This window comes from Plecotus auritus (assembly GCF_963455305.1).
Source record: "Plecotus auritus genome assembly, chromosome: 6".
In the NCBI taxonomy this organism is placed as follows: domain Eukaryota; kingdom Metazoa; phylum Chordata; class Mammalia; order Chiroptera; family Vespertilionidae; genus Plecotus; species Plecotus auritus.
In genome coordinates, this window is record NC_137773.1 from 20,998,300 (window position 1) to 21,019,011 (window position 20,712).

General features: G+C 50.1%; 1 protein-coding gene across 2 annotated transcripts; it reads left to right on the forward strand.

The window, feature by feature from the left end:
- The first annotated feature begins 6,048 nt into the window (after positions 1 to 6,048).
- Positions 6,049 to 16,667, forward strand: ATOX1 (antioxidant 1 copper chaperone). Of its 2 annotated transcripts, XM_080674432.1 has the most exons (4): positions 6,049 to 6,197; positions 10,788 to 10,863; positions 13,782 to 13,951; positions 16,531 to 16,667. In XM_080674432.1, the coding sequence occupies exons 1-3, from the start codon at positions 6,192 to 6,194 to the stop codon at positions 13,907 to 13,909; spliced, it is 210 nt and encodes a 69-aa protein (XP_080530558.1). In that variant the 5' UTR covers positions 6,049 to 6,191; the 3' UTR covers positions 13,910 to 13,951; positions 16,531 to 16,667. The 2 variants fall into 2 exon arrangements, with proteins under 2 accessions (XP_080530558.1, XP_080530557.1); XM_080674431.1 differs by lacking the exon at positions 10,788 to 10,863 and having other exon boundaries at positions 6,079 to 6,197.
- The last annotated feature ends 4,045 nt before the right edge of the window (positions 16,668 to 20,712 follow it).

Consider the following 20,712-nt stretch of genomic DNA (forward strand, 5'->3'; position numbering starts at 1 on the left):
AGGGAAACCAAGTGGTAAACTTTCCCCTTGTTTGTTTCTTCTGATGACAACTTTTTATTTCCATGCCGAAGGGCACTTGCTGGCTCCCCCCCTCCCCCAATTAGTCTGCACTAGCGCGGACAACTATTAAGGGTAAGCCAAGGAGAAAGTAACTCCCGTGAAAGAAGTAAAAAGTCACGCGTGAAAGCTGCTGTTGAGCTGGAGAACACACATTTCAGCCCGGCCGTTTGGGGCAAGTGCTGCTGCAGATCGGCCCGAAGGTGCCGCGCGGGTGTTCGCTGAGGTTTCCCCTTTCTGCGGTTGCCAAGGGGCGGTAGTTTGCAAACTCTTTGATCCGCTCGGGCTTCCATGCAACACCCTGTGCATCACGGCCATTGTCATTCGGTTTTCTAATCGCTAGGGAGGAGGGAGCGCTTATTTCTCCAGGCCTTTCCGTCTTTAAAAGGTAATTTGTCAAACTCCTATGTGGACACCCCAGGATTTCCCGAAACAGTTCAACGGCTAAACGGCGATCCGGCCGGGTCCAGTCCACGTCTCTGAGTGTATCGCTGGGCCCTCTGTTGGTGACCAAGAGCATTTTCTATGGAAATACAAAGACACGCCTGGGGCCAGTCTCATTGCAGGCACGTGACCCTGCGGGAGGGGGCTCCCGATAAGTTTTGCAGAGCAACGTGGAAGTGAAGCACGTGGAGCGACTCTGTTGGGAGAGAAAGGGGCGCGGGCAGCCACTTGGTGGCATCCGGGCGCGTCTCAGTTCGCTCCCCAACGCGGGCCTGGCCCCGGGAGCAAAGTGAGAGCGCCCCTCTGCCCCGCACCCCACTCCATCCCCAGGCCTCACTCCGGCAGCGGCCTCGCTCTTTCAGCATTTATTGAGCTGCAAGGGCTGGAATCAGGGCTATCTAGATGCTGTCTCTGCTCGCTGTCCCCCCTTTCAACAGACCAGAGTGCTGCGCTGCGCTGGGCCCGGCGCTCCCCAAACCGGGGACAGGTGTCTTGAGGCTATGAAGACACCAGAGGCAGCTCAGCCCAGAGGAGAGAAGGTTTTCTGGAGTAAGGGACCTCCGGGATCATGTTAGCCATGCTAAGGAATTTGAACTGTATTCTGAAAGCAATGGAGAGCTACTGAAAGGTTTCTTAAAGTTGGACTAAGAAATTTGCATTTTACAAGACGATCCTCCAAATTGAAAAGCTAATGAGAGCAAATTGGCGGAACTTTAAATTCACAGGTTGGTCATTTAACCCAAGTGGTCTGTGATAGGGGTCAAGGCTATTCTTAATTTCATTTGGAGGGAATTTTAAATGATTACAGCTCTTTTTGTAAAGCTAGTTGGCAGTCTCTATTAAATCGTATATATCCCACTTCTTGGTTGAGGGCCACTTTTTTTTTTTTTTTACAAACAGGCATGTACAGTGTGTACATTACAGTATTGTCAGCTTTGTTAGACTATTTGAACTGCAAAAGTAATTGCTCATCAGTTTACAAACTAACTGTTGATGTACATGTAATATAGAATACTATGCAGCAGTTTAAATTTTTTTATTTCTTTATTTGAGAGAGAGGAAGAGGGAGAGAGAAAGGAATGGGGAGAGAGAAAGATCAATTTGTTGTTCCACTCATTTATGCATTCATTGGTTGATTCTTGTATGTGCCCAGCCTGGGGATCAAACCCCCAACCTTGGCATATGGGATGACACTCTGAGCAACCCGGCCAGGGCCCTATGCAACAGATTAAAAGAGAACGACATAGAATTGTACAGATATGGATCAGTATCCAATTGTTAATTGAAAAAAATCTAAGTGCAGAGGAAGAGTTCTAAATTTAAAACAATAGCCATTCCCCCTAGGAATCCCCTAGGTTGGAAGCAATGAGTACTTGAAAGTTTTACATTGAGACTGTGTTTATGTACTGTGTTGAGCAACGGGAGGTAAGAAGATCGGAAGAAAAGGAAGGAAAAAAAAGAAAGGAAGGGAGGGAGAGATTACCAGAGAGGGAATGTGGACAAGACCTCAGGTGGCTGTTGCTGTCTTCCACAAGAGAGAGGGAGTTGACATCTTGTGATAGTTTCCCTACTCACATCCTAAACCCTCAGGACCCAGATGCTAGATGCTTAGAAAATGCTCAATGAGTCATTTACCACCTGTGACTTGCTGGGAGCACTGTTCTCAAGGTGGGGAACGCAGGGGAGATTTTGCCCTCAAGAGACATACGGCCTCGTCACAACTGGGTAGAGGTGCTACTGGCATCTAGTAGGCAGAGGCCAGGGATGCACAGGAGAGCCCCCCATGACAAACTGTTATCTGGCCAAAAAGTCAATAGAGAAACCCTGGTCTAGTTGTTACTGGTGAGACGATGAGACCTCAGTTCTTGTCTTCCTGAAGTAAAGATTTCAATCAAGAGACAACGTGTAGAAAAGCAAGCCAGAACTTATTGGCTGCAGCAGAAATATACGTAGGAGAGTGAAACGAAGAAGGGCATGGAAGAAGCAGCAGGAGAGCCTAGGCTGGGCTGCTTTGGCTCGCTGGGAAGTCAGAAAAAGGGGGCCTTGGAGACAGGGTCAGGGGGTGAGCCCGGGATGCGCTACTACTGCCCATTGCTCCCCTGGTTGCAAGTTTCTCGGGGGTCCTTGGAGTTTAGGAGATACGTGCCTGTGGGGAAGGGAGAAGGGGAAGGGAATGGCCCGGATGTGCTCCCTGCAGGGAGAACTCCCAATGGGTCCTGTGCTTGGGGGCATTTGTCTCTCTCTGGCCGGGTGGGAATCTTTGGGAAGGTCTCAGGGAAGCCGCTCAATAGAATATTCATCAGTTTTCCAGCTGTGTCCTTTCAGGGTCATAGTCTCCACTGATTGGTCAATGCAGCTGGTCCTGAGGCAGCCGTGGCTTCACTTGTCTGGTTTTTCTGCTTTTCTGGGCCTGGAGCTGAAATACAGCTGAGGCCTAGATGTTATCCTTAGGGAGGAAAAGGTCAGGAGGTCTAAACCACATGACTAGTGATATCGCATCAGTATTCTAGGCAGGAAGGGGGAAGGAGTGGTATCTGTTCTCCTTGTGAGAAAAGCAAGAGCTTTCCCAAAAGCCTCTTCTAAGCTTCTAGACTCCTTCCAGACTTCTGCTTCAGACTCTTCGTCCAGAGCCGTATCATATGGGCAAACTGGCTGCAAGAGAGGATGGGAAAGCAAATATGGAGAGATCTAGCCTGTATAGTAGCAAGAGTAAAAAGATTGGGAATGAGTGTTGGATGAACCAACCAATGGTTTCCGCCATAGGGTTGGTGAAATAAACTATGGAACAACTAAACGATAGAAAACGATGTAGCCAAGATAGTAAGGTAGAGCACCTAAGGAAGAATCCCCCCACCTAACCCCACCACCACCCCTAGGCTGAGATCCAGGCTTGGTCCACTGAACTCCCTAGTGGTGGGACTTGCTAGACATCCACCCTCTGGGCTGGAAAACCACCTGCTGGGATGCTGGAAAAAGTTCTTCACAGAAAGAGGCATCTCACTGGAGGCACTCTGCTACGAAAGCACACAAGGGGGTAGGTACTGGGGAGAGCTGCTGGCTGATAGGTGCTGCTGGTCCACCTGCTCAGCAGGAGCCTGGTGCTGGAGAAGCCACCCTGAGAAGCTGGGCCTGGGGCAGCCACACATGCCTAGGGAAGCACACGGAAACCAGGAAGGAAAACCTTTCCCCTCCCAGTGTCTCTGCAAAAACTTGGCTGAGGAAGCTCAACATCCTGCCAGTGGGCAAAGGAAAAATACGTAATGGTCCCGATCCATTTTCACAGAGTAGGCAAAAAGATGGATTGGAGCTGAGAGACAATAACCAGCATGCTATCTCAAAAAGGTTTCATGTGTTAAGATTATAGTTTTCTTCATCCAGTGATTCCCCAAGCCAAAAGGAGGGGTAGGGGGGAGGGCGGACTAAAAGTAGGCCTTGAAATTCAGGGACTATGTATCCAGGCTGAGGCCTAGAAATCTGAGGGTTTTTTTTTTTTAAGTTTATATATTGATTTGAGAGAACATTGATTTGTTATTCCCCTTGTTTATACATTCATTGGTTGATTCTTATATGTGCCCTGACCAGGGATCAAACCTGCAACTTTGGTGTATTGGGACAGCGCTCTAACCAACTAAGCTACCGAACCAGGGCTAGAAATCTGAGGTTTTTTGGTGTGTGTGTGTGTGTGTGTGTGTGTGTGTGTGTGTGTGTGTGTGTGTTGTGTGTTTAATTGATTTGAGAGAGAGGATTGGGGGGGGGGATAGAGAGATAGAGATAGATAGAGAGAGAGAGAGAGAGAGAGATTGATTTGTTCTACAGATTTATTCATTGGTTGATTCATTTTTTAAAAAATAATTTAAAAATACTTTAATTGAGGAAGAGAGAGGAAGAGAGAGATGGAAACATCAATGATGAGAGAGAATCATCGATTGGTTGCCTCCTTCATGCCCCCCAATGGGGATTGAACCTACAACCCCAGCATGTGCCCTGACCTGGAATCTAACCATGACCTCCTGGTTCATAGGTCGATGCTCAACCACTGAGCCATGCCGGTTGGGCAATGGTTGATACTTGTATGTGCCCTGACTGGGGATTGCACCTGCAACCTTGGCATATCGAGACGATGCTCTAACCAGCTGAGCTACCCAGCCAGGGCTCAATCTGAGTTTTTGATAAGCTCTCCAAGCACTCTGTTGATGGAGAATTCTTTGAAACTACATAGACTGAGCCCCTTTGGCAGAATCCTTGGATATTCCAAGGACAGAACCACCTTGGTAGTGTGTGTGTGTGGTGTGTGTCTGAAGTTCCAAATGTTGGCATGCCTGTTTCTCTGGAAGTGGCCTACAGCATCTGCCTCCATCTATCTTCACCCATGGCTGTTGTTTCATTTTCCCATCTCCCTGTGTCTGCCTCTCAGTCTGAATATCTCCACCTCTCAAACCATGCTCACACTTGTCTTCCAAGTTGTGTACTTGCTATTTTGCCTGCCTCCCTCCTTCCCAAATTTCTCATCTATTTGCATCATGTAGGGCCTCATAATGAGTTACCCCAGTCCTCTTTGATATGTGGATTATTTTCTGCTAAAGACAACTGAGTCCTGTTACACTCAAGAGAAACTTGTGTGCCCCCGCCCGCCACTACCTAGAAGAATTTAAATTAGAGACCTTGCCCATAATAAGATTTATGGCCAGAAACAACTTTCTATGACCTATCTGTATGTTAGGGCAAAGTTCTAATTACTGAACTTCTGCTCTTTTTTTTTTTTTTCCTGCTCTTATTCTGAGAATGACCTTCCTTGCCTTTGAAGCCTCAAATACTTGACCTCATCCTTAGCTCAGAATGTCATAGATTCGTCGTTTCCTATATTTCAGAACTCTCATGGACATGGGGTCTCTTGACTCTCTCATGTATGTGGGGTTTCCATACATATGTTACTAAATTGGGTTATTTTTTCTCACTAATCTGTCTCATGACAACTTAATTATTAGACCAGCAGAAAGAACCTTGGGAAGTGGAGGAAAGGCTCTTCCTCCCCCAGACCAGACGAAGGTGTACTCACTCTTCCCTTAGCTCAAATATCCCTCCTGCGCAAGTCTGCTCTCTTGCAGAACCACCTGCTCCCCTCAGGGCTCCACCACGCACAATCCACTCTGAGTTAGCCTTTCCCGCTCCCATGACACGACTCCGTTAACACTGCAATACCGCACGCTTCCTTGGCTCCCTACTTCTCCACTTCTGCATTGTGGATGCCTCGCCAGCTTGGGACTCACTCATAATAGTGACGGAGTGAACACGTGAGGTTGTCCCTTTAGGGAAAGACGGGGTCTGTCCTGGTCACTAAGGGGCCCTCGTATTCCAGCCCCTAATACAACCCTGAAAGGAAGCAAGCTTTCTAAGAAAGGCCAGCAGGCGGCTGAAGCCAGCCCAGTTCGCAGCCTCGCTCACAAGGGGCGGGTGTCCCGGCCACGCCCTCCGGAAGGAGGCGGAATGGCCAACCGCGGCCGGGCAGCTCGGGGCCGGGGCAGGGGGCGGGGCCTAACTGCCGGGGGCGGGCGGGGCCTAACTGCCGGGGGCGGGCGGGGGCATGGCCTGGCCTGCGGGCGGCTCCCCCGGCGCGCACGCCCGGAAACAGCAGCGCCAGCGTACAGAACCCCGAGAAGCGTCGCCTCCGCCGCCCACCGCCACCCTTGGTCATGCCGGTAAGTGGCCCCCCGCCCCGGCCCCATGCAGCCCGTGGCTGCACAGCTGCTTGGCCAGATGTTGCTCATCCAGGGCTCGGGCGCAGCCGGAGCTATCGCCCCTCTTCCCAGCCATCGCCCCTCTTCCCAGCCCTCCCCACCCAGCCCCTGCTTCGGCGCCGCTCCGGAAAATCGAATGTGAAAGCGTTTTTATGTGGAAGTCAGGCTCCAAAGCATCGGAACTGTAAGGCCTCCAGCGATTACAAGCCCAGTCCTTCCCTGCAGAGACGGGGAAAGAGAGCAGCCGAGCTCACCCGGGAGTGGGTGGGGAGCTGGATCTGGTCCCGGTCCCTGCGCCCTCCACCTGGACACGCCTGTCCGGAGAGCTGGCTGAGAAAGAGGGGCGGGCGGTCGGGGGAGGAGGGGTGGCTATTGACTTTCGGATCGGCAGGTTTTCAGAGGTCCGTGTTTTTCTTCCCTTCCCCGCCCACTCTATACAGGGGGACACTGAATGGACCCAGTACTTTTACCCGCCACTTGCTGAACTTGAACCCATGAACCCCAGAGAGGTTCAGGGACCTGCCCAAAGTCTCCAGTTGCTCAATGGCAGAGTTTGGGAAGGCCTGAGCAGGTCTTCGTTGGTCAGTGCAGCTCAGTCAGCCTTTCCGCATATTTCTTGTTGCTCCTGGCCTCATTTTGTAGATAAGAAATTAGGATCATGCCCTGGCCGGTGTTGCTCAGTGGGTTGGGCGACTCCCCGGCACCAAAAGATTGCCGGTTTCATTACTGATCAGGGCACATGCGGTCGCAGGCTTATCCCAGGTAGCAGGCTTGCAGGAGGCAGCCGATTGACATATCGCTCTCACATTGATGTTTCTCTCTCCCTCTCCCTTCCTCTCTCTAAAAAATCAATTTTTAAAACTTAAAAAAAAAAGAAATTAAGGCCTTTTGGCTCACTTTCCCTCTCGGGAGCACACTCCCTGCCTTTCCCGTCCCTTTCTTCATCCCCCACAGGCACCTTACCTTTGGCTCCTAAGCTCCAAGGGCCATTCTTTTGTTTCTGTAACTTGTTTCAGAAGCCCAGCTGGCTCACTTCTACTACCTCTGTAACTTTCTAAATAAACTTTCTCCTATAATTAAAAAAAAGCACAATAAATTAAGACCTTTTGCAAATACAAAAAAAAACAAAAACAAAAACAAAAAAAACGCCAAAGCCCATAACTTACTCAAGGTCGTGGGAGTTGAATGGAGCCAGCATTAATCCCCTTATCTTTAGACTCCCAGTCTCTTCTGGCCTGGCCATGGGCAGACAGAAGTAGTCACACTGGCTAGGGAGGAAGCTTTGATCCCAGTTTGCTCCTAGAGATCCTGGTTGGGTCATGTGGTGTTTAGCTCTTCCCCCCATGGTGCCTCGTTCTCAGCTCTGCCCCCAGTGAGTACTCAGAGGTGCCTCACAGATGCCCTGTGTCTTAGCAGCCTAGCTTTGGGGAAGCTGGTAGGTGAGCCAGTGGCCCCCTGGGCCAAGCCACAAACATCTCAGGTGTCATTTCCCTTGGGTCTTGGCAGGTGCCTTGAGACAAATCCTCAGACAACACAAAGTATGGACTAAGAACCTGACAGGATCAGCCCTCCCAGTTGAGCAAATGTTAGAGGACAGCATTAATCACCCTGGGACCTGGATGGTGGAGGCCACTAGGTTTTTTTGGGGTGTGGCAGTGAGAGGAAGGCCAGCTGGAGGATCACTATTCTGTGCTCACTTCTGGGGATTTTGACAAACAAAAGACCCTTCAGAGGGATGACGGGTATGGAGGGCACTTGGTGGAAGGAGGGGGAGGACTTGTCACCCGAGAAGTTTCCCAAGCACTTGGTATCTCAGAAACCTTTTTGAAAATCTGTGCTTCTGCTTGCCAACCAGATGACCTCAGTTAAGCTGCACCTTGATTTCCTCATCTGTAAAATGGGGATAAAAACTGACCTCCCTGACCCTAGCTGGTTTGGCTCAGTAGATAGTGTCAGCCTGTGGACTGAAGGGTTGCAGGTTCGATTCCAGTCAAAGGCACATGCCTGGGTTGTGGGCCCGATCCCCAGTAGGGGGTGTGCAGGAGACAGCCGATGGATGATTCTCTCTCATCATTGATGTTTCTATCTCTCTCTCCCTCTCCTTCCTCTTTGAAATCAATAAAAATATATTAAAAAACAGACAAACAACAAAAACTGACCTCTCAGGACTGTTGTTAGTGTTAACTGGGAAAATGCCACTGAAATGTTTGGCACAACCACTGACATAGCGAGTCCACAAGAAATGGTAGCTCATGGTCCCCTTTGTTTATTTCAGATTTAGGACAAGTGGGGTAGAACTATAGGCAGGCAGATTTCAAACCCCATTTTAACACAAGGACCACAGTGGTTAAGAGTTTAGGCTTTGGAGACTATGTCCGATCTAGGCCCTGCTACTCACTGTGTCACACTGGGTGAGTGGCCAAACTTCTGAACTTCCATTTTCTTATTTGTCAAAAAGGGATAATTATAGTGATTAACTCATGGGATTGTTGTGATGATTAAACAGTGCAATTCACGGAAGGTGCTTAGAATGAGGAGGCACTCAAATATTAACCAGTAGTAAACTCCCAGTATTCGGGGTGTTCAAAGACTGACTGTCTTGGAGAGTTGAGAAAGAATTCCTTCTGGACAATGTGACCCCACTCTAGTCCCGCCTTTCCAGTTCTGAGCTCCTGTGAAAGAGCTGTACAACTTACTGGATTTTTTCATCGACTTTAAAGGACCCATTTTCAGGTGACAGATCAGAGGCTTTGAGGGGCTGGAGCTGCGCAAAGTCCAGCGTTCGGTGGTGGGCCGGTCTTGGGATTCTCTGTGAAGAACGGCGTATGGCCGAAACCGGTTTGGATCAGTGGATAGAGCGTCAGCCTGCGGACTGAAAGGTCCCAGGTTCCATTCCGGTCAAGGGCACATACCTTGGTTGCGGGCACATCCCCAGTAGGAGGTGTGCAGGAGGCAGCTGATCGATGTTTCTCTCTATCCCTCCCCCTTCCTCTCTGTAAAATATCAATAAAATATATTTAAAAAGAACGGCGTATGCTGTCCGTTAAGTAGATTTCCCACCACCCCCAAATTTACTTTAGCGCTTCGAGTGGAGGGGGAGAACACTGGATTGTAATGTTTGCCACCCAGAAGCCTCCTGCTGGCTCTGGCCACTGCGCTGTGAGGATGAAAGGAGGCCTGTCTGTAGTTTGCAGAAGAAAGCTTCAGATAGCTGGTGATTTAGACCCTTAGCAGCAGAAACTCATGCTACCTCACACGGTGTGCCCACTCTCAGAGCTGCTGCTAAGAGTCAGGGTTGGGGGGTGGGAGGGTAGAGTGGTAGGTGGCAGTGCTAATTGCTGGTCCAGAACCAACAGGATGTCCCTGGAGCCAGGAAAGCCTGGGTTCACATCCCAGCCTCAGCACATGCTTGCCACAGGACTGTGGGCAGTTTAACCCCTGGGAACCTCAATTTCCTCCTGAGTAAAATAAGGTGACCAGCTCCCTTTCCAGGCAAAGATTAACAACTTGCTTTATTGCGATATCCTCCATACTGTGGTGGTCTGGAGTCAAACTTGCACTATCTCCGAGGGATGCAGCAGTGACTTGGACCAAGTCTCTGTCTTCTGGGAGCTCAGCGTTTTGGATATCGTGGAGACTGTGGGTGTCAGGCCTGCATGAAGCGGCCAGGAGCCTGGCTTCCTTCATTGGTCTGCCCTCCGACTCCCTGGGAGCCCATGCAAATCCACTCCCTTCCCAGGCGTTAGGGGCTGCCTCTGAGAATGAAGCATCTGGATGAGGGCAGTGGTCACTGTATATCAGAATCACCCGGGGAGCTTCCTAGCCCTTGTACACACCCCAGCCTATACTTGCTGATCAGAACCTACAGTTTTTGCAAGCTCCCTGGTGATTCTAATGCAGCTGATCTGCGATGCATAAATAAGACCACTAGACCAGCATGGCTCCGAGGATGAGCACCCACCCATGTCACAGTCGATGGTCCTGAGATAGCCCCATAGCTCAAGAATCAGGATTTTGAAGGTGAGACTAGAAACCAACACTTTTAAATATATATATTTTTTTATTGATTTCAGAGAGGAAGGGAGAGGGAGAGAGAGAGAGAGAGAAACATCAATGATGAGAGAGAACCATTGATCGGCTGCCTCCTGCACGCCCCCTCCTGGGGATCAAACTTGCAACCCGGGCATGTGCCCTTGATTGGAATCGAATCCAGGACCCTTCAGTGTGCAGGTCAACGCTCTATCCACTGAGCCAAACCAGCTCGGGCGGAAACCGACACTAAACTAGCTTCCCAGCTGATGGAACTCATTGAGTGCCAGACACTGCTAAAGGAGTTGTGGGGATTATCTCACCTAGTGCAGCAGCCTGTGAGATACAGAGATCCTTAGTTACTCCATTTTGAAGAGAGTGGGGCCCAGAAACAGGCTACGGGTGAGTCTGATGACAGCCAGACCTTGCCCCGTGTCTTGGCCCTTGAGTGGGCCTGCATGCTGGTGGGGTATGTGGGTCTCCCTGCAGGTCTTGGCTCATGGTCCCCTTTGTTTATTTCAGAAGCACGAGTTCTTTGTGGACATGACTTGTGAAGGCTGTTCTAACGCTGTTGCTCGGGTCCTCAACAAGCTAGGAGGTGAGCGAATGGCCCTTGGTTGGGGCTGAGGTGGGGGGAGGCCAATAAACGTCATATTGTATTCAAATGCTTGCAGACATGGAGCAGGGGAAGCTTGGGCTGAAGATGATAATAACAGTACAACTAAGACGCATTGAGTGCTTAGCATGTGCCAGGTACTCTTACTGGCTTTCATTTAATCCTCACCACCATTTAGGGAGCTGCTTTTTTTATTTGGTTAATCCCCACCCAAGGATATTTTTCCATTGATTTTTTTTTAGAGAGAGTGGAAGGGAGGGGGGAGAGACAAAAAGAGAGAGAAACACATGGATTAGTTGACTCCTGCACGGGGACCAAGCCTGCAACCCAGGTACATGCCCTTGACTGGAAGCAATGCTCTATCCCCTGAGCCAAACCGGCTAGGGCTTGGTAGCTTCTTAGACTATCTCCGTTATAGCAGGAGGGAACTGAAGTTCAGAGAGGTTGAGTAACTGGATTGGGATCACACAGCCAATCAATTGGGATCACACAGCTACTGGGATCACCCAGTAGCCAGTAAGCGGCAGAGCTGGGATTTGGCCTTGCCGTCCAGCTCCGGAGCCCTGTCAGTACTAGTCAGTATGTTGGTGATCTCCAGTGGGATCGCTTTTTGTTATATGACACATTTGAGTGTCATTTTCTATTAAGATTTTTAAAATTGTAACAATTTAAAAATTAAACTTTGTAAAAGTCATGTGTAGAACTCCTGAAGCACCTCTTTTGGACATATTTAGAAAAGCTTTATTCTCTTTCAGCTCCCTCAACTCTCAGCTGGGGAAACTGAGGCCCAGAGAGGGCTGAGGGCTGGCCCTGGGGCTCCATGAAGTAATGACTGAGCTGCGAACAGAATTCTGGTAGTGCTGTGGCAGCCGGTCTTCCAAGATTTTCACTTTTAAAACCCTAGATGGTAATAACACCCCCTTTTCAAAGGGCACTTGCAGCAGGTCCTCCGAGTGGTGCATTCCATCTGTGGAATGGGGATGTTGACGCCCGTGCCCCGAGGGGAAGTGTCTTGCCCAGATTCCCACAGTGAGTCACTGGCTGGTTTCTAGTCCTAGTAACTAGAATCTTAAATTGAAAGAAACGGTGGAAAGAACCTGGCTGCTGACTTGTCACGTGACCAGCCTCTTCTCCCCCTGGCCTGAGTTTCCCCGGCTGTAATATGGGGATGTCAGCCTGTGTCTGCTTTTGCTGTGGATTCTTTGAGTGAGCTTCTGCTCAGAAGCGCCTCATATACAGAGTGGCTCGGTCTGGATGAGATGAGGGGGCCACTCTGTACATGAGGACACCTGCCCAGGAGCCTAGGCGGCAAACTTGAAACCCGCTGTGTTCGATGGCCCCAGGGCTTCTTCCAGCTCTATTACACCCCCAAAATAATTATTCCAAAGAGGGGGGAGACACTTCTGAACCGAAAGACAGAAGTCCAGAGTGTAGCACGGATACATTATAGCACCCACCCACCCAGGTGTCATTAGGTACAAATCAGGTACTCAACCTTGTGCCATGTGATTGTCAGGGCCCTTTGACATAGGCTTGGGGATCTGCTCTTGAATTTGGGCAGGTTTCTCCCCACCTTTTACTACTTTCCCTCATTTGGGGGGCCTCTTGAGATGGGTCAGAAGGGTTTCAAGTTGGTTGGGGCCCTGAGGAATCACAGACGAACAGCATACTTGAACTTGGAAAGACCGTAGGGGCTGGCCAATCCAGCTCCTTCAGTACAGATGGGGAAACTGAGGCCTATCCTGGGCAGGACCCAGCAAGTCAGTGGTGAAGCCACACCTAGAACCTGTCAGGGGCCCTCCCTCTGCATTCTGTTGTCTCAACAAGACCCATTCTGCATACTCCCATGTGCCGCTCGGGGGCTTTAAGTTGGCACAGCCCTTGAAGAGGGCAATTTCGCAATAGCAGTTACCATCCAGAAGGTGCCAGGTTGCCCCACGATTTTGATTCTGTGAATGCATGGGACAGAAATACTTTCACAGTTTTTATAAGACACGTTCACCTATGTTTACTATATCACTGTTGTGGTAAGAGTGAGGAACTGGAGGCAACCTCGGTGTCCTTCAGCAGGGGATTGAGTAGACGTGGGTATGTCCACACTATGGGACACAGTGTAGCTGTTAAAAAAGAATGAAATAGGGAGGGGCAGGGGCAGGCTAGAAGGGGGTCAATGGGGGCAGGAAAGGGGGACATATGTTACTTTCAACAATAAAAAATGAAAAAATTAACTAATTTTTTAAAAAAGAATGAAGTATGTATGTGCTACAAGATATCCTGGCCATTGGCAAGTGAAATTCAGCCAGACCTGTTTATATAGGATGATGCCATTGGGAGGATCATTTTTTTTTTTTCATTTGTCTTATCGGAGAGAAAGATTGGACAGGGCCATGCTGTTTGCAGTGATCTCTAGAGGTAGAAGAGAGTAGGGGCCTTACACTTTCAAATTTATTCAGACACATTTGCCTTTTTTTTTAATGGTGTGTGTCTATTACTTTGTTGTTGTTAATCCTCACCCGAGGATATTTTTTCTATTGATTTTCAGAGAGTGGAATGGAGGGGGAAGGGGAGAGAGAGAGAGAAGCAACAATGTGAGAGAGACACATTGATTGGTTGCCTGCTGCATGCACCTGGACTGGGACGGGGTAATGAACCTGCAACCGAGGTACAACCGGGAATCGAACCCGTGACCCTTGGGTGCTGGGCCAATGCTCTAACCACTGAGAACACCAGTCAGGCTGTCTCTACTACTTTTGCAGTTAAAAAGACACTTAAAAGAAGCCCTGGTCTAGAGCAGGGATCAGCAACCTGCAGCCTTACAGGGAGTTTCCTGACCCCTGCTCTGGAAGAAAGGGGAAGGGTGGTTGTCAATGAGCCTGAACTCTTTCTTCCCCTTCCTGCAGGAGTTGAGTTTGAGATCGACCTGCCCAACAAGAAGGTTTACATCGACTCTGAGCACAGCGTGGACACGCTGCTGGAGACGCTGAAGAAAACAGGGAAGACTGTTACCTACATCGGCCCCAAAGAGTGAGGGCCTGGGCCCCCAGCCCGCAGGATGGACCAGAGTGGGCAGGTGGGTGAGGCCCCAGCACTTCGCCAGAATAGTTCATTATCTAATGCACATCACATGTCCAGGGAACCCTTGCGGGGCCTGTGAGTAGAGGTTGCTCTGGGCGATGTCTCCCAGGGCCACTTGTATGACATGGATGCATTTCACAGTCAGCCAGGTCTAAGTAGCAGTGACCCTGAGCAGCGTGCTTTCCACTTTGATAAGCTGACTGTCCATCGGAGATGACACCTATGCCCTGGGCCTTGTGCTCTGTGTGCTGACCAGGTAGGTATGCAGACTGATGCAGAACAGTCGCGTGGCTAAGCTGGATATTCCCGCTGATTTTCTGAAATCCAGGAGGCCAGTAAGAGGCACTGTGCCAGCGCTCTTCACTAGGGAACCGGGGCAGACAGAACTCGTCCACCCAGCGTGCCCTCTGTGCCCAGCCGCAGCCTCAGAGCCCTTCACGGCGCACCCTCCTGGCTGTCACGCCCCACGTAGTGCGTGGGCTGCGTGAATGGCGGTGATTGCCACATCCCTGTGCTCTCACTGTGACTGAGGAAAATGAGGCCTGCAGAGGGGAAGTGTCGTGACTAAAGCCCCATCCAGGTGAATGGCAGAGGCAGGATGGGAGTCAAGCATCCTCAACCCGAGATCTGTAATGGCTGATGGCATTGTCCCAAGTGGCCCGTGGAGAGCTCCCCAGGTAGAGGCGGCCAGCCACAACTGACCGGTGGGACATGTCTGTCCCCGTGAGTACAGCCTCCTTTCTAAAGGTGCCCATCGGAATCTGAGCCAGGGCAGTGTGCTATGAATATAGTGACCTCACATGCTAATGGCTACAACCCACATTCAGGATGAGCACAGGATGAACGGTCAGAATTCCAGGATTCTGATTCTAGCCCAGCCTTGGGCAAACTACGGCCCGCGGGCCAGATCCGGCTGTTCTATCCGGTTCTCTTGCTCTCCCCTCCGCTCCTTTACTTTGGATTTATATTAGTTCACACAAACACTCCATCCATCCTTTTGTTCCGGCCCTCCGGTCCAGTTTAAGAACACATTGTGGCCCTCGAGTCAAAAAGTTTGCCCACCCCTGTTCTAGCCCCACCCTCATTGCACACCGTGACTTTGGACACTTCTGCTTACATGCCGAGACTCAGTCTTCCCTTCTGTAAAAATGGGGCTACAACTCTCCTCTGCTTTCCTGCCTGGCAGGGGTTACTGTGAAATCTCTCCAGGTGCTGCGGACCAGTGTTCATCATTATCCCTGCATCCCTAGGGTTCTGTGGGGGGCTGAGGGATGGACGGAGGGAAAGAAGACAAAAGCTTCCTGAGCTGGTCAAACACATGGGGAGCCCCGGTGCCCACACTGAATTGGAACCTCCCAGCCTGGGCATGTGAATTTTGTAACACCTGCCAGTTGTAAACCATGCTTGGCTTAATGTTTTTCTCATAGTATTTTTAAAAATTGATGTGAAATTCACATAACACGCTGTTAACCATTTTCAAGTGTATCATTCATCAGCATTTAGTGTATTCACAATGTCGTACAATCACCACCTCTCCCTAGATTCAGAGTTTTTTCATCACCCCAGAAAAATTCCCTATACTCATTAAGCAATCTCTCCCCACTGCCCTCTCCCCACCCCATCTCCTGGCAATCACTAATGTCTCCACTTCTTTATTCACCTATTCCGGACATGTCACAGAAAAGGAATCATACAATGTGTGACCTTTTGTGTATGGTTTCTTACACTTAGCGCCATGTTTTCAAGATTCATCCAAGCGTAGCATGGGTCAGTACTTCATTCCTTTCTGTGGCTGGGTAATGCTCATAGTTCTTACTTATTTATTTTGGATTTTTTTTTTTTTTTAAATCATAGGAAGTGTCACACACCTACAAGTAGAGTTGTAACAATGAATTCCCATGTACCCATCACCCAGATCCAACCATTGTCCAGTTGCTGCCATCATTATTTCATTCATGGCCTCTCCCCCCGCCCATACTGTCCCACAGAACATTCCAGACATCATATGCTTTTATCTGCACGTAGATCAGTGACCGTGTGTAGTACAGGAAGGCTCCCCGAGATTCGGTTCACGGCACTGGGTGAGAATCGCCAGTCAAGCGTTTTGCCCCACAAACCCAGGCAGCATCCTCTCTGTCTGAGTCTGCTTGAGAGCCTGCTCAAGGGCCCCCAGTGACTGATTTCAGGTTTGGGAACAAGAGCTAGAATGTTTGTTGGTTATGAAGTCACCTTGAGCATCACTTGGCGGGTTCGTTTGCCCAGGATGCTGTTCATTGCCTTCCCAGTGTAAGTTGAAGCGGGACAGGGAGTGCTGTCCCAGCGGCCCCCAGAGGTCCCCAGAAGAGGCCTCGGCTGTGATTGGCTTAGCAAGGTTACTGGGCTCCAGTCAAGCTGGAAAGCACAGATGAGGAGCAGTGATCAGGGCTAGACACTGGGCTTTTGGGTCTTGTCCAGCACCTGGTTTCCCACGTCCCCTCCCACAACCGTCTCTTAGTGAACTTTACTGCTTCTGCAATGCGTCCACGTGCACAGCAGATGGCGCCCTTGTCCCACCTAACGTCTCATCTTTTCCAGGACCCTCATCCTCTCCTGCCTTCCAGACAGATCTGGAACCTGGCAATCCTGCCCCACGTTGGGAGTTCCTGCGGAGACCCTCACTTGCTCTGCTCCTCCCTAGCTTCCCTGCAATAAAGTCAAACTGCTTTTGTTGATGTTGTCGCGTATGTAGTCCTGACGTCACTTGCTTACACGCTGTGCTGTGATGCTCACACGTTGCTATGAAGGAGGTAACTGCAGTGTTTACTGGGGTTGGAGTTCTGAGAGCTCCTCACTGGGAGTAAGAAACCCAGTGGATTTGGATGCTTTGCTGTGTGATATTTTACAAGTCACTTACCCTCTCTGACCTTTGCTTTTCCTCATGTATAAAGTGAAGGTGTTGGGTCAGATTGGTGATCTTATTTCTTTTCACCACTTCCTTGGACTCCATATTTTGAAAATCTTTTGTCCTATCAAGTGAATGCCAAATGTTAAGACATTAAAAAGGGGGAAGAGGCAATGAAGACAGACTGCCTGGGACAGATTCCAAGCACATGTACTCCTCAGCTGGGCCATTCAACCCCTCAGTGTCCACAGGATAAAATGTGATAATAGCATCTCCTGCAGATGATGGTTGGAGATTAGATGAAGGGACACCTGTAGATCACTTAGAGTAGAGCCTGCCCGTTAGAAGTCACTCAGTAACCATTCTCTACTCACATATGTATGTTTGTGTGTTTCATTAATCTGTAGAAATGTTAGTTACAATTTCAGTCAGCCTAAAAATTAGGATTTCAATCAATCTAAAAATCAATGCCTCACAGCATAGAGTTGGTTCATCTAGATCAAAACAAGGGATGTTTCAGTTTGGGTAACTTTATTTTATGAAATATTTCTTTAAACCAGCAGTTCTCAAACTTTTTTATCCTAAGGCCCATTTATACTCTTCAAAATTATTCTCTCAGAGGGCTTTTGGTTATACACCAAGTGGCCAGATTATTATGATCTCTGAACGCATAATAATCTGGCCACTCAGTGTGTGTGTGTGTGTGTGTGTGTGTGTATTAGAGGCCCGGTGCATGAATTCATGCATGGGTGGGGTCTGGCCAGCCTGGCCAGGGGAGGGCACATGGGCGGTTGGCCAGCCTGCCTGCCTGCCTGCTGGTCAAACTCCTGGTCGAGGGGACAATTTGCATATTAGCCTTTTATTATATAGGATATACACTGAGTGGCCAGATTATTATGCGTTCAGAGATCATAATAATCTGGCCACTCAGTGTATATGAGCCATGTTATATTAGAAATTGAAACAGGAATTTTTGAAACACGAGAGAACATGAGCACATATCCCATCAGCCACTGGGACAAGATGAGGTCACTGCACAGCACTTACTAGTTGATTCCGGAAATTTCACTGTATGATTGTAGGAGAGAAAAAGGTATCTTATGAAAATGGTTTTTACCTCCTGTACTTTCTGAAAGGCCTTGGGGACCACACGTTGAGAATCACTGCTTTAACCATTAACCATTTATTGGGCAGAGACTTGGGACCCTGGGTAAGACATGGCTCTGTATTTGGCCACATGTGACCTTGGACCAGTCACCTAATCTCTCCAGGAGGCAGTTTCCTCATCTGTACAATACACAACCCCTGCACCTAGGGAACCTGGCAGCCAGAAACAGGACTTGGTTTTGACTCTAAAATGTATGCCAACGTTACTTTGGTTTCATTATGAAATTCAGTCCCAGCCATTTCTAGCTTTGTGGTCCCTCAGGGGCACAGGGCCTTTCCCAGCTTTCCTGGTATCTGGGTTTCTGGGCCACGAGATGGCAGTGTCCTTTGGATTTACACATCCTGGGAGAAGCCTGTGTCTGCAGGCTCTGGGAACAGGAACTTGGGGAGTTTTTCCATTTTCACAGCTTCCCCCGAGACCCGGTTCAGGCCGGCTGGCCCGTTGGGAACGCCTGAGGGTTGAGACACTGGTGCCTCTTGGGGCAAGAGGTCTTGGGAGGAGCTCCTCTCCTCTGGCTCTTTGAATCCAAGTTTCCAGCCGAGGCCCCAGAGGAGCTGGGGACGCTCCCACGCCTGCCAGCAGCCCAGCTGGCTGTCCACAGAGCAAATGAGATCACACAGCAGGACGAGCGCTTCGGCAGGGGTAGGGGTGGGAGTGGGAGCAGATGTGTGCTTCCCCCAGCACTGACCCAGCCCACCTTCCCGCCCCCACCTGTGTCTCCCAGGTGTCCCGCCTTTTGTTCATGCTGCCCCACTGTGTATGGAATGATTCCCTCCGTCCGCCTCTCGCCTCGGCCTCAGCCTTGTCTGCATGTGCAGATTCCTTTCCCTCCCTTACATGCCACGGCCTCTGTGAAACTCTCCACAACTGGAAGTAATTTATTTCTCCTCTTGGCCCTCACAGCGCTTGTCCCACCAGCTTGTGTTGTGGCAAAGCTCTTGGTCCACGTGTCTTTCCTGTCTTCAAGAATCAGGCCAGGCGCCTATTCCCTCAGCGCACAGAACAGCCACTGAGGGAATGTTTGATATCTGTGCAATAACTGCCTTTGGGGGACATTTTCCCTCGAGCCCTCGCATTAATCTCATTCATCCTGTCTGGTCCCCAGGAGACAGGGGACTAGCCCCGTGACATTAAGCCATGCTCCGACGTCAGCACATCTGTATTCAGTCTGTTTTCACTGCTTAATAATGACGCGACCTTGGGAAAGTCACCGATTCCTTTGTGCAACTCAGTTTCCTCATCTGTGCATTGGGTTCATAACAATAGCGATCCCAGGTGACTACTTCGACTTAAGAGTCATCGCCTGCCTCATGCTTGATGATGGCATTCCACACATCAGGTTTGAAAACCGAAACATTCAAATCTCGATCCGTTCAACCCTGGCAAACCATGAAAAGTGAAAACGGAACCTCGGGCGTCCTGTGGGAGGTGAGCGGTTGTTGTTCGGGACGTGGCCCTCTGGTGGCATTCTCCTTTAATTGGTGCCAGTCTCTTAAAAAGCCCAAGTCTGTAATTTCTGGGGTGTGTCCCTCAGAGCTGCTTTTAGAATGCATTAGGGGCTGTGGCCACATGGTTTACGTGGACAAGTTTCCCACCTGCTTCCTGAGAGGGGAAGGTCTGCAAAGCTCATGACCGCCCACGGCAGCCTTGAAATAAAACATCAAAGCCTCTGGGAGTAGGGACGTTATCTCCCACGGGCCTCCTTATCCTGGGCTCCGAGCATCCTAATCCCTTAGCACTGTAGAGCCCCGCTGGAGGCAGGCTGTGTCTTGGGTAGGAATGCAGGCTCTGCAGGCCGAGGGTCAGGCCAGCCCGCTGTGCACCAGCTGTGTGAGCTTGGGCAAGTTGCTTCACTGCCTAGGGTCTTGTTTGCTCCACCATAAAATAGGAACAATAGCAACTAGACCTTCTCAGACTCAAGTGAGAGAATGTGCACACAGCGGGTGCCCGGCGCGGCTACTGTCATTATCATTGCAGGATCTTAGGGACGGAGAAGACCTAGTTGGTCATCCAGCTCAATGTGCACGGCCCTCCCTCCGCCGGGCGGCCCTCAGTCTTGACCTGCACGCCACTCCTGAGAGAGTGCCAGGAGCAGCTTGCTCTACCCTGGGCAGCCCTGCGAGGGAAAATGCTGGTGTTGAACTCACCCCTGTCTCCCTGGTACTTCTCACGACTGGGCTGGGATCGTCGTGACACACGGGACATCCGCCTAGCACAGTGGTCGGCAAACTCATTAGTCAACAGAGCCAAATATCAACAGTACAACGATTGAAATTTCTTTTGAGAGTCAAATTTTTTAAACATAAACTTCTTCTAACGCCACTTCTTCAAAATAGACTCGCCCAGGCTGAAAACCGACTTCTGCACATGGGCCACGAAGTTTCAATCCACGGTATGTGCACGCCTACACGTGGTATTTTGTGGAAGAGCCACACTCAAGGGGCCAAAGAGCCGCATGTGGCTCGCGAGCCACAGTTTGCCAACCACTGGCCTAGCCCTTCCCCATGGTGGTTCCTCGGAGGCCAAACAGCCTTCCCTTTCCCCTCCCACCTCCCTCTCTGCTCTACGCCACAAGAAATCCCCAAATGCCCTCCTCAACCTTCCCTCAGAGGCCGAGCTGGAGCTACCAGCCACCAGATCACCGGCCTCTTTGTCGAGGCCCTTTAGATGGTGGGAGCCGAGAAAACAGGGCAAAGGGCAAGCAGTT